Raw genomic sequence first — 13,782 nt, forward strand, 5'->3', positions numbered from 1 at the left:
TTTTAATTACATTTGCCTCGCCACCACCAAACATCCCCTATTACTTCACTTTTAATAATTCCAGAAGTGATTGTAATATGCCTTCTCAGTGTAAAACAGAGTAAAGATAATAAAGACCTAGGTCTCCTCTCAAGTTTAAATTCTACGAAGCATTTACATTTTACTTTCATTACAGGGTTTAGCTTTGATAAAAGTATTGCTAGTATAGTTGTACTATATTATGTTGCATGCTATCGGGTGTAGATACAGCCATATGGACTTCCCTGTGATTTACCGTGTATACAGCAACGGAAACCACGTTCCAAAACGTATACCCTGAACAGCTAGATAATATGAAACCAATTTAACATGTGAAAAGAAAGTAATACATTTCAAACTGAGTATCAGGATTATCAAGCAACTCTATCTCAGTCATAACATAACAAGATCCACAAAACATATTAGCTGCAAAAAAAAATACTATGCTAACAAAATAACAAGGTCCACAGACCACCCTAAGTTCCCTCATCAGGTCTCGACACTATCACTTCACTTCTTGGCTTTCTTGGCCCTGTAAAATATTAGGTCTCGAGTTAGATAATCATACATTAATTGGAAACAAATGTTGGTACAATTACAGAAACTCTTGAAACAGATTGCGACAATCAACTTACTGTGTTGGCTTAGGAGCAGCTGCTGGAGCGGCAGCTGCTTCAGGTTGTTTGGGTGCTTCAGCATTTGGTCCCTGTAGAATGGACAACAAAAATTATAATATAAACTAGTGGCTAGAAAATACAAGTTACAAAACATTATTTTCAGATATAACAGTATATATTGCATATGAATTTACCAGAGCCAAACGCTCTTCTCTTCTGGCCAACTTCCTCTCCCTGCTAGCCTTGTTCTTGGCACGCTTAGCCTCAAATTGGTCGGACAAGGTCTTGTCTCTTGCCTTCTCAGCCTTGGTCTTGTGGATGCTCTCCATCAATACCCTCTTGTTTTTGAACACATTACCCTTGACCTTCATGTACATGTCATGGTACATGTGCTTGTCAATCTTCTTTGACTCTCGGTACTTGCGGAGCAACCTCCTGAGAACTCTCAACCTCCTCATCCACAAAATCTTGGTTGGAAGCCTTGCCTCCCTGGTACCCTTACGCTTACCTAAAGTAAGCCAAAATCACGCTTAATATCACATAGTTTAAGTATAATCATCATCCTTCATAGTTAATTCAACTCAACTATCAACTAAATGGTTCCCATTTTATCAAGTAACAGCCAACAGGCCCGACACATTTATCACAAGATATGTCGAATGAGGGATCACTGCTAATTCCTGTGACTAGATACTTATTGAGAGGAACTTCATACACAGCAGCTACTCATTATACAGAGCAACAATTTTAGACAGCAGAAAATTTGACAATACACTTTATCCAGGTCGATGATATGCATACCGTGTCCTGAGTGACGACCCTTCCTCTTTGCCTCCATCATACGACGAGCACGAGACCTTGAATGAATCTTGGTAGGCTTCCTGATGATGAAACCATCCTTAACCAACTTTCTGATGTTTTGACCTGAACAAATCAATCAAACATAAATACCTATTCAGCCACATCTAATTACAAACAAAACCTCATTCACAAGTCAATCGGCAGCAAAATAACTAGCTTCAACTGCATAATAAAAGCCATATCGATGCCAATTAACTTCACAAAATTATTGCAAAATCACAATAATCAAGTAGCATATAACAGTAAAAATGGCATAATAAGACCTATATTGAAAAACAAGATACCTCCTTCAAACTCAAAAACAAATTTACGCAGAAAATTCGTCATGTGCAAAGCTCATATGTTCAAATTTCAAGTTCTAGATTTAAAACTGTGACAATTAAACACTAACAAAATCGATCGATAAATGCAATTCGTAAATAATTATGATCTCATCAGAAAACTTCCTACAATTCGATCGAAGATACATCAAAAGATTACCATTTTCCAGAAAAATTCACATAGACAAGCACTAAATAAACCATCTCAGAATTTCTAGGGTTCTAATTCATATAATCACCATTAAAAGCAGAAAAACATCAAAATCTAACAATCGATTGAAAAATAAATCACAATTACAAAAGAGATTGAAAAGAAAAAACGAAAAGCAATCGAAGTCAAAGGATTAAGAGAGAGAAGGAACGTACGAGAGTTAGCCATGGAAATTTCATTGCCTTCATTAGGATCAAGCCAAACCTTGCCACGACCACACTTGAGGATATCAGCGGCGAGCCGCTTCTGAAGCTTCAAAGACACCATTGTTGTTACTGCGAGTTTCTCTCTCCTCTCACTCTCTCTGTGGTGGGAGCTGCTAGAAGATGGGAAATGGAGGAAGTGGAGGCTTAAATATCACCAGTTTTCAGAACTAGGGTTTGGGATTAGGGGTTTACCCATTGCCCTTTTTTCTTGGGTTATTATTGGGTTGGGCTTTTTTTTTTTATGGCTTTGTTTAAGTATTTAATGGATTGGTTCGTATAGTTTTTTAATTTGAGGTCTAAAGAGAAAAAATACTTCGTATGCTAGATGGTGAAGTTAACATATCTACCTCGTGTATTTTGGGTGAACTTTTATCTCTATCTCATAAGTCAATTCTTAAAGAGATTGGTATTATTTTTTTTTTTTTTTAATTTTTTTTTTTTTGAAACAGTAAAGAGATTGGGGTTCTTAACAAGTACTACCTCTACCCTTTTTAAAATGTATCAATTTAACTGGCATAAAGTTTTAGGTGGGCGAGTTAAATAGAAAAGTAGAAATGGAAACTATGTGAGACATACAATAAAAAAAATATTAAAAGAAGATGTTCAAAACCAAAGTGAAGATGGACTTAAACACCATGGCAACATTCCCCTATACTTAGGAGTGTCAATTTGGGTAAACAGTTTGGGTTTGGATTGGGCTTATCAGTTTCAGGTCGTAAAGGGTCGGTTTATAACGAATTGAAATGATTAGCGGGTCGGTTTTGAAGATCATCGGGTCAGTTCGATTTGTTTTTTTTTTATTGAGGTTTCTTTTCGGGTCGGGTCCTAATCGGGTCGGGTTGTAGTTGGTTCGGGTCATAATCAGTTTGAGTTGAACCGGGTCGGTTTGAAAACGGGTTTAGCCGGTTTAAAGTGGGTTTCGGTTCAAAACAGTTCGAGTTCTAATCGGGTCGGGTTGTAATCGGTTCGGGTCATAATCAATTTGGGTTAAACCGGGTCGGTTTGAAAATGGGTTTCGGTTCAAAACAGATCGGGTGAAAATCGGAGGTTCGGTCATTATTGGTTCAGGTCATTATCGGTTTGAATTGAACTTGGTTGGTTTAAAAACGGGTTTACCCAATTTGAAGCGGGTTTCAGTCCAAATCATATTGGGTTTAAATCGAGTCGGATCATTATCGAGTCGAGTTAGTTAGATAATAGGTATGAACGGGTCATGTTATAATCAAGTTAAGTCATAAATAAGTTGGGTTTATCGAGTAGTGGGTTGAAACGGATCAGATCATAAACATATTAGGTTACAGGTTGTAAACGACTCAGTCACAATGGGTTGGGTTACAGGTTGTAAACGGTTCGATCTTAACAGGTTACAGGTCGTAAACAGTTCGGTCTCAACGAGTTACGGGTTGTAAACGGTTCGGTCATAACGGGTTACGGGTTATAAATGGTTCGATCACAATGGGTTGCAGGTTGGACGGGTTCAGGTTTATCGGATTTTGGCCTGGTTTAAACGGTTTTCGGTTTAGAATGAGTCGGGTTACTATCAGGTTCAGACGTAATCGGTTCGGGTTGTTTTCAGTTTTCGGGTTGTAACGGTTTGGCTTGATAACGGGTCGGTGTTAGTAACGGTTCGCACAAATTTGGATCAGTCAGGTTCGGATTAGAAAAAATGGGGACGGGTCGGTTTTCGGTTTTCAAAAAACGGGTTTTTAACGGTTTAGTTCCTTTTCGGATCGGTTCGAAACAGTCGGGTTTAACGGTTCGGGTCAGAAACTAACAACTCTACCTATACTACTTGCCCAATGTAGCTTCCCCCCTCCCAACATCTAAATATACGAAACAATTTTATACAAACAACTAATACAATTAGCTAGTCAAAACATATACGGAGTATAATAAACTAGTTATCTGATAATTACTAAACAACTACTAAAATTAAATGCTACTCGTAATGAAGTCTTAGATTGTGGTATTTAAAATTTTGGGTCCAATTTATTTTGGGTGAATTGTTATGGAAATTTTTTTAGGAATTCACTTATTGAATATGCACTTTTGTCTATGATTTTTCCCCTAACTTTTTACCACTGAAATTGGAAAATTTTAAGTAGCACTATCCATTTATGTTCGATAAGAATGTATGATATGTGAAGTCCACTCCTTAAATTGGTTCTAACCATCGACTTTATAATTAAACCAAATAATTTTATTCAAACAACTTCATGATTTAGTTAGTCAAAACATATAAGGAGTATAATGAACTAGTTATTCAAAGAAACTAATTTAATGTAGTCAACTCTTAATAACTAGCTATTCACTAATTATCAAACAATCCTAAATACAATAATCAAAACATCTAATGCAACTAGCTATTCACTATTTACTAAATAGGGCCTTTAGGATATGATCAAATGAGGCAAATGAGGGTAGGATAAATGGATAATGATGGAGAATTCGTAAGTGAAATAAGTATACAAGTATATAACAAATACCTTTTTTATTCGGTATGAGTTGGGAATACAATTAGGTCCATTAGGATATGTAGCAAAATAAAAATACAACTCTCCCCTTCCTTTTCTGTAAGTTGTATCATCATATCTTTAATTTCTTATTTATTTGAGATTACAAACATGTCAAAGATTCAATGTATAAAAGAAAAATGAAACAGAAGCAGGTCACTTTTGTTTAATTATCGAGCTTGTGCACGGTTCATTCATGTTGTTTAATTAATTTTCGATTCAAATCAAAATACTACATCAAATTAGTTTCAATCAAGCTCGGTTCAAGTCATCAGAATTCACAACGTCTAGTTAATTCTTAATGACTTTGCTTCATTTTAAAGCTTAACATGATTCATAAATTTCAAGTCAAAGCTAATCAGATTTTGAGTCCATTAATATCGTCAAATTTACTTTCAAGTACTTCTCAGCATTTTCTCTCAAAACCAACAATAAGTGGATCAGAGTACTATTAGACTAATATCATAAGTATATTCCGTATGCAAATAATGCAATATATAAAATTCTTAGACAAACTTAATACATAATTATTTTTGAAACACTACAAACATTATACTACATTCATACCATAATCAAAGGTATTGTGACACTACGCTTGCCATCAGTCCAAGAGACTGAACTAGTAGCTTGTTCATTTAGCATGATTCCTTGATCTTTCAAAGCCGAAATTGTAACAGAAAAACTTTGCTTATCCCATTTCTTCTTGAAACTTAATTCAAGAGGATTAACAGTCACATTAAAACCTGCAGGACTCGAAACTTTCGCGGTATACGTTGATGCAGTAGAACCCACACTTGTTAAAGTCCTATTAAACACTTTACCTTCAAAATCAGATGGCACAACTAAGGCAGGGTAGTTTAAGTCCCACTCGTTAACCTTTGATTTTTCGTCGCAAATAACTGATTTTTTCACTATGATTTTCATTTCAGTCGCATTGTACCCTGAAGCACATAGATTTTGAATGAAATCATCTTCACTGATATCATATACTAGCCCTGGATCATTCGCCTTTTCGGGATTCACGTGTCCTGCACCAGTAGCCCAATAAGACACCTGATCTTGATTTTGTGTCATCCTGCTCATCTCATGGTAACCAATATACGCCGTGGTCATCAAGGCGGACTTGATCATAGCCGGCTTCCAATCAGGATGAGCACTCTTAAGCAAGGCGGCTAAACCCGAGACATGAGGGCAAGCCATAGAAGTGCCTGACGCGATATTATACTTAGTAACCCTATGGTCCTCTTCCAACCTAGAAGGCGATACGTCTTCAGGCCAGGCAGCTAGTATATCAACCCCCGGCGCGATCATGTCAGGCTTCAGTACATACTTAGACACATTATTTGGTCCTCGAGACGAAAATGAGGCAACCACCGGAGCCGGTTTTTCGCCTATTTGAGTCCCTCGAAACACAATGGTCCCTTCTTTCACTTTCTGCTTACTTATCTCATCCAAGAGCTTTGTAGTTGCTCCAATAGGTATGGTTAACCCTGGTATCGTATACGGGTCACTTTTTTGGGTATCGTTTTCGCCTAATGTAGGATCATTCAAGGCGACAATCACACCCACTCCACCAGCTTTACCCACAACCACCCCTTTCTCAACTTTGTTGATTAGCCCTGGCGAGCAAATTACGATCTTACCCTTTACGTCAATAGCATCTAATGACCCTGGCAAACATTGTTCCAAAGCATAATCTTTTGCGAAATGTACTAAAGGGAATGTTTTATTCTTTGGTAAGGGTTCCCCTGTGTAGAGAGAGCTGCCTGAAAGAACCTCACCGTTGTCGAGGATGACATCAGCAGGGAATGTTCTATCAATGGTGCTAGCCCCGACGGAGATGTACCACGGGGCGGAAGCCGAAATTTGTCCAGGTAAAGGTCCGCCATTTCCAGCTGCAACTGACACAAACACCCCCTTTTGAAAAGCACCAAATGCGCCTATTGCAATAGGGTCTGTGGTGTAATCACGTGATGCGACGGGGCCTAAGGAGAGAGAGATGACATCCACGCCGTCCTCCACGGCTTTATCCATGGCAGCTAGTACGTCCGATCCAGAGCACCCGAACGCCCAACATGTCTTGTAGACAGCTAGCCTTGCCTTGGGAGCTATGCCTGTGGCTTCGCCTTCTGCGTACCCAAAGAAGGAGACATTTTTGGGACTCGTACGGCCTGCGATTGTGGAGGCCGTGTGAGTCCCATGTCCGAAGTCATCTCGAGCTGTTATGGGTTCGCCTTTAGGCATTGCACTAGCGAAACATCGTACGCCTACAAGTTTTTTGTTACATAGAGAAGATGGGAAGTCCACCCCTCCTTCACATACACCCTTAAAGTGCAATGGTACCGGGTCCATCCCTTGGTCGTTAAAGCTCGGGTGCTCGGGTTTGATACCCGTGTCAATGACTCCAACCACGACGTTAGAGCCTAAGTTGGAGTCCTTTAGCAAGCCTGACGGGGTATGGTACGTGTCAAGGCCAAGGAAGTGGGGTGATCTTGTGATTTGAGGTTGGTAGACTATGTCTGGAATGATAGAAATGACTTCAACTTGAGCTCTTAATGAGTCGGCATGCTCGGGCCTAAGCCGGGCCGAGAAGCCGTGGAAGACGGTGTTGTAAACATGAAGCAAGGAATCACTAGGATTAGAATTAATTCTACTAAGAATGGACTTGTACCAATCCTCAACATTGGAAAATGCATTGGGTTTGAGGTTGTTTTGGATACTAATAATGTAAATTTGTTTTTGTTGGTTACTATGAAGATTATGGTTTTGTACTGCCGTGGTGTAACGTAAGGAGAGAAAGAGTGTAAGAAAGATGATCGAAAAAATGTGAGACATTGTAAAATTTTGTGTTTGAGAGTATAAGAACTCTTGTTATGCTTTCATGCATTTATATACTACTAGGAATAGTTTAAGAAAATTAATCAACGTCAATAGAATTTATTTTGAATTAGAGTGTGAAATGACTCTACCAGATTTCATTGCATTAAGTATGCATGAGAATATGGGAGGATTTTACAAGATAATTACATAAAAGGAAATCCTTGATTAAAAAGAGGCAAATTGTTCCATTGATAAAATGCCTTAACTAAAATTTTATAATGGGGATTGATTCATAAGGACATTTGAAGGTAGATGAATAATGCGATTATTTAATACATTATGATTAGTTTGAACAGAATTAATGAGTTAATGCGCAAAATGTATTATCAATTGGTTTTACTAGTTATCGTGTCATGGGATAGTAGTTTGTGAGTGCAATGGCTCAATTTACTTAAAATGTGGAAATGAGACAAATAGTTGCACAATGATCAGATGGCATCATTACATAAATGTTGAATGGAGTTTGTTGTAGTTGTTAATTTTGTGGAATGACAGATAGCACTCTTACCATGTTTGTTGCACGAACTAGTATCTTTAGATTCTTTACCACCTTCTTCTCCACTATAGTCCACTTCCTCTGCTATGCTTCCTCTATTGCATTGGTTACTTGGGGAGGTAACTACGAAGTAATATAGCTACTAAGCTACGTCAACAAACAGCATGAGAAGAAAAAATTAACTTTGATATTGCAATGGATTGTTTAAAAGACTCATAAAAAAATAATGCTAGTTTTGGTACGGAGGATGTTTTAGTGGAGAGACCCACGTCACATAATGTTAATTGACCGGGAAATTAAGTTCTTATAATATCAAATCTGAAAAGAAATAAGTTTGTATCAGATATTCGTAGCTCCTCATCATCATCCGAGATTGAATTAAAATAAAGGTGAATCTTTCACAAGCAATGAGAAGTTAGGGTAATATGATACTTTCGAACAAATTAGTAAGGATATATAACACGTTAACTTGTATACATAGTTGATTCATGTAACTCACCTATACCAACAAGAGTTGACTCAAGTAGTAAGCAACTTGAGGTGGTTTAAGAGAGGTCTCGGATTCGAGCCTCACCTTATGCAGAAACTCTTGTTGGGAGACTCACCCACCATAAGCCAAGTGTATGATCTGAGTTGAATCCGAATTTAGTCAGAGCTAAGCTCCGATGAATTAGGTGGGCATCCTTAAAAAAAAAAAAAAAAAAAAAAAAAAAAAAAAAAAAAAAAAAAAAAAAAAACTTGCATATATGCCATGAAAATAGTCCGACTTGGACACAAGCTAGCTTAGCAATTTTGCATGTACATAATTTTTAATTATTAATTTTGGCACGAGCACTATAAATTATCTCTGCTTAATTGTGTCGAACCATGTCATACATGTCACTATGTGAGCTCCCTTACAAAAATTATAAAGCAAGTTTACAAGCGTGACACAGTTCGACACAATACACAGATTGTACTATACGTAGAAACTCCATTTATGAAATATCGACATGAACTAACTTAACGCATCACAACCTTTTTTTGACCTATTATTTCAGGTACAATTTGTTTACAAATTTTTACCTACATCCCTATGTAGGTAGCTCTGTCTGCACCCCCTTCCATTATAATGATGTCATCTTATAATTTTTCGGGTTTTGAATCACATATAAAATGTTCGTTTATATATATATATATAAATGTTCAATTTTGTATAAATAAATGTTCAATCTTGTTATACAACGTGCTACATTCAAATAAGTATATTTTTTTCCACTTTTATTTATAGACATTTTTTCTTATTGATTTGTCTTATTATTTAGTTAAATTAATAGGCTTAGTTTGAAAAAGTATCTTCAATGTTTAATAAAATTAAATCAATTACAATTATAATATCATTTTTAATTAATACATACTCATTGTTTCTTAATCATAAAAGGGAACTCTTTTAACTATTCAAATGTACACATGCTTAATTTTAAAACAATAAAAAAAAGTGCAAATCTTAAATTTCAAACATATACATATCATATATATATGTGCCTTACAAAATGATTATTGTTTTTTAATGTAATACATATGGTATAAATAAGAGTATATAGAATCATCGTCCTTGTCATACGGTTTTACCCCTTCTACTCTTATGCTGTTTTTATTTTTTGTTTTCCTTTATCATTGGCGGAGCCAGGTGAGGACTGTAGGGAAATAGGTATTCTAAGCGGAATCCCATGAATCATATTCATAAGCACCTAAACAGGATCTATGCACAACACATAAAGAAACACGTAATTATACCGAAGCGTGATTCCACAAGCGATCGACCACAAACAATTAGGAGAATAAGAGCCCCAAGTGTTGCTCCTCTACTTGGTCCACGGGCTAGGATTGAACCTCCACTAATGCTAGTTAGTCGGGCACGAACACTTCAAGCCACCTTCTATGGAGAGGGGAGGAAACGAACAAGCCACGAACCACCACCACCACCGTGCAACCACCTTGCGCTGGTAGTCTGTACTGTACAGACAAGGGGAGAGAAGGAGAGGCGTGTGAGAGAGGGAAGGAGAGAGTTTGGTTGCTTGCTTCATACTTTACTGCTTAGGTTAATTGTGACTTTTATACTTGACCTAGGCTTTGGACTATTTGACTAGCTCAAAGATCATTTATCATATCTAGCAACAGACAATGATGACAGGTGTACTTTAACCTATCAAATTTTGGCGTCGTTGCTGGGGAGACGGCTTAATTTTATTTAGCTTCTTATTTGGTGAGACTATTTTGTATATATTTTTTATTTTTTCCTTTTTTTTCTCTACTAATTCTTATGTTTGCAGGTTCTCTTGCTCTTTTGTGGATTTATTTTAATGGGTATTTTTTTATTTTCCACAATTTGAGAATGAGGTGTTTTGGAGATATTATTATAGGCTTGGTGACTTTGTTGGACCTAATCATGGAATTGAAGAATTAGATATGTGCTTAGTGATTTATGAGGGTTTAAATGAAGAAACTAGGTTTACAATTAAGTCTATTTGTAGTGGAGAATCTTTTGGTTGGGATTTTATTGAGTGGTTAGCTAGAGATACATATGAGTAGAAAATGACATAATATGCTAAACCAACTCTAGAAAATTTTTATTCCTTCACTTCTTTGACCAATATTCCATCCCCTTGCTATTGATCTCATTGCAGATCATATGATCATGATGACTCTTCTTGTCCTTACAATAATTTTTTCACGCATGTTCCAAACCCCTCTCCCAAGTATGAAGTGCATTCTATTGTAAAATCCAGTGTCTTACCATACATTTATAATGATGATAAAGGGTGGATTATGAATGAAAATTTTCAAGAGAACATGTATGAATTAATAGATGTTCATGATGAGAACAATGTGGATATGCTAGATATTTTTGAGGATGATGAACCGTTATATGATGAATTAGTGGTTGAGGAACCATAAGTTATGAAAATTCAAGCTAAAGATTCTTGTGCAGACATGCTTATAGAAGAGGGTGCGATTAATAATGGTAAAATCATGGATGTTGAGCCAACCTTACCTTCCCTTTATGTCCCATGTGTAGAGAGTCTTAATCTTGTGAATTCATCCTCTGTGCTTTATTGCTCTAACTTTCTCAAAATATCTCCATTGCATGATGGAGGCAAAGTGGACCTTGATGTTCATTCTAAAAACTTTATATTTCCCCAAGAACAAGTAGAGAGAAGTTGTAAATTCATCCCCTTTTCTTTCTATTTTGATTATTCTTCCTCTTCTTACTCTTCTTTTTCTTTTAATTTCTCTTCTGATTTTTCTAACCCCCTGTATTTCAAGATTTGTGTGCTTGTAGTGATCAAGCCATATACAGTGCCTAATGATATGTTTGCAGGGGCGTATGATAAGTTACTCAAGGTATTGGATTCTTCCGATTGATGATTTGAGTAGGGTCTGCGGGACCTTAAAATTAGCGCTAATCGGGAGGCAACCCGACTTCCTTTTAGTTTTTTATATTTCTTACTTTTTCATTTTTATTTTTTGTCATTTAACTAACAAAGCTAATGTGTGTTCAAGTGATGATGTCTCTTGTTAAGTACATGCATAACTAAATTTCTTAGTTTAGACATCTATCGTATTACAACTACCAATCATGGTGGAGGCGTCTATACCTTTTGACGCTCCCTTCGCTTACCCACCCCTTTGTGAGTTGTGCCTCTCCCTTATTTATGCTTTAGTTTCCTCTTTGTTCACATTGAGGACAATGTGATGTTTAGCTTGGGGGAGGATGATTGTCATCATCACTTTGTGCATGTTATTAATTGTGTTTTAGTTTAGTTTTATTGCTTTGTAGGTGTTATACGGTTTGTACCGCTCACTAGGGGTAGGAGTTTACGTACAACGAAAAAAAATGTATTGTTTTCTTAGTTTATTTTTGTTTTTGTTTTTGCATTATTCTTGTGCCTATCTTCCATAATTTTGACTTCGAATCGTGTGCGGACTTGGTTTGACTCTCTTGAGCTTCTTTTGATCTTAGTTATAATTCTATAATTTAGTCGATTTGTGCTATACATTGCTAACTGCTTGGCATTGTGTGAATCAATTGAATAGTTTGTGGTAAGATTGGTTGTCCCATATCAAGCGTAGCTAGCCAATTCTCTTGTTAGATCACCTTACTTTGTGTTTGTGTGATTGATGCAATATGTTATTCAAATGACTTTGGCTTGATATTTATTATTAGTAATTTGATTATGACTCACGCATGCCGCACATGATAAAGGCCATGTTCTTTAGGTAACCTTCAGATGATATTTAGATACATTTGTTCTCTTTGCTCGCCCATGTTGTTGCCTTGCCCATTTATTGATATATAGCTACATTACAAGCCTCTTTAGCCCCATTGGTTACTATTCCCAAGTCTAGCTAGCTTGAGTTTGCTTATTGATGTGTTGTCGTTGATTGTCATTGTCAAGCCTCAATTTTATGCAAAACATGGCGGGATAAAAAAAAATGTTGTATTTATAGTAGAGAAGTGTTACTTATAAAAAAAAAAAAAAAATAAAAAAAAAAAAAAAAAAAAAAGCTTGTTTATATGTACTTCATTGAAAAAGCCAAAGGAGTTGAAAGAAAAAGGGAAAGAAAAAAGGGAAAAAGAAAGAAAAAATTTATTCATGACGATGTATAGTTGATTTCAATCTTGGTTCTCTATAATGTTTTGGATAGAGTTGGTAATGTCAATTGGAGAATGAAGTTTTGATCATTATTTGGTCGCGTTGATGTTATTGGTCCCCAAGTTGGCTTTTTACTCAAATTTTCCTAAATATTTTCCTACCCCTTCACCTTAGCCCCATCACTAGTAGAAAAACTTAAATGAGCACTACCAAATGCGCACCGATTTTTAAAAACCGGTGTGAAAAAAAATAGGCGGGATTAAGGGAAAGAGTATTCGCACCGGTTCTAACCAAACCGGTGCGAAAAATGAGTTAATCGCACCGGTTCGGTTTGAACCGGTGCGAAAGCTATTGTAAAATAAAAAAAAACTGGTCTATATAATCTTCTTTCTTTCTCTTTCAATTCCTCGATCTCTCCTCCTCTCTCATCTGCCTCTCTCTCCTTCGGTTCAACAATGGAGGTTCAGTACTTTCCTCAAACTTCTTCTCTCTCCTTCGATCTCCTTCTCCATAACCGCCACTTTCCCTTTCCTTTCTTCTCTCCTTCGATCTCCTTCTCCTTCTCTGTCCGAAATTGGCGTCATTAGAACCAAGCACAACCACCATCGTTGTCGCTGTCAATTTGAACCAAATACAACAACAACAAACTTGAATCAATTATCAATTCAAAAATCACAAATTCGAGGTATGTGCTCTTTGATTTGAAATCTAGGTTTTATGATTTATTTATTTTTTTTATTATTGATGAACAATTGAAATTTTGATTGAATTTAATGGTGAGAATATGAGATGATAGGATTTCTGTTTTTTATTTATTTTTTTGTGATTATGGTGACGGTGGTCGGTGCTAGTGGTGGTGGGTTTTTGGGTGTGGTGGTGGTATCGTGGGTGCAGTGGTGGTTTCGTGGTTGCGGTGGTGGTTTCGTGGGTCGTGAGCTGCTACTACGAGTCTAGTGGTGGTGGTTTTGCATTATATTCACGCTTTCATCATTCATGGTCTTCGCATTAATCAAATCGAACATA

At 36.7% G+C, this 13,782-nt stretch overlaps 2 protein-coding genes across 2 annotated transcripts; both read right to left on the minus strand.

Moving 5' to 3' along the window:
* Positions 1 to 324: 324 nt before the first annotated feature.
* LOC110689789 (60S ribosomal protein L19-3-like) lies at positions 325 to 2,366 on the minus strand. Its single transcript, XM_021866595.1, has 5 exons — positions 2,183 to 2,366; positions 1,437 to 1,559; positions 830 to 1,143; positions 654 to 724; positions 325 to 550 (listed from the first exon to the last, which is right to left on the minus strand). The coding sequence occupies exons 1-5, from the start codon at positions 2,292 to 2,294 to the stop codon at positions 529 to 531; spliced, it is 642 nt and encodes a 213-aa protein (XP_021722287.1). The 5' UTR covers positions 2,295 to 2,366; the 3' UTR covers positions 325 to 528.
* Positions 2,367 to 5,307: 2,941 nt separating this feature from the next.
* Positions 5,308 to 6,990, minus strand: LOC110689876 (subtilisin-like protease SBT1.5). Its single transcript, XM_021866707.1, has one exon. The coding sequence runs from the start codon at positions 6,988 to 6,990 to the stop codon at positions 5,308 to 5,310; it is 1,683 nt and encodes a 560-aa protein (XP_021722399.1).
* Positions 6,991 to 13,782: the final 6,792 nt, after the last annotated feature.

This window comes from Chenopodium quinoa, unplaced genomic scaffold (genome assembly GCF_001683475.1).
Source record: "Chenopodium quinoa cultivar QQ74 unplaced genomic scaffold, ASM168347v1, whole genome shotgun sequence".
In the NCBI taxonomy this organism is placed as follows: domain Eukaryota; kingdom Viridiplantae; phylum Streptophyta; class Magnoliopsida; order Caryophyllales; family Amaranthaceae; genus Chenopodium; species Chenopodium quinoa.

Excerpts from the sequence above, each read along its gene's own strand:
- LOC110689876 (XM_021866707.1), bottom strand. The coding sequence starts at position 6,990 with ATGCCTAAAGGCGAACCCATAACAGCTCGAGATGACTTCGGACATGGG.
- LOC110689789 (XM_021866595.1), bottom strand. The coding sequence starts at position 2,294 with ATGGTGTCTTTGAAGCTTCAGAAGCGGCTCGCCGCTGATATCCTCAAG. Across the intron at positions 725-829 it reads GAGAAGAGCGTTTGGCTCTG|GGACCAAATGCTGAAGCACC; the intron begins GTAAATTCATAT and ends TCCATTCTACAG. Across the intron at positions 551-653 it reads GCTGCTCCTAAGCCAACACA|GGCCAAGAAAGCCAAGAAGT; the intron begins GTAAGTTGATTG and ends AATATTTTACAG.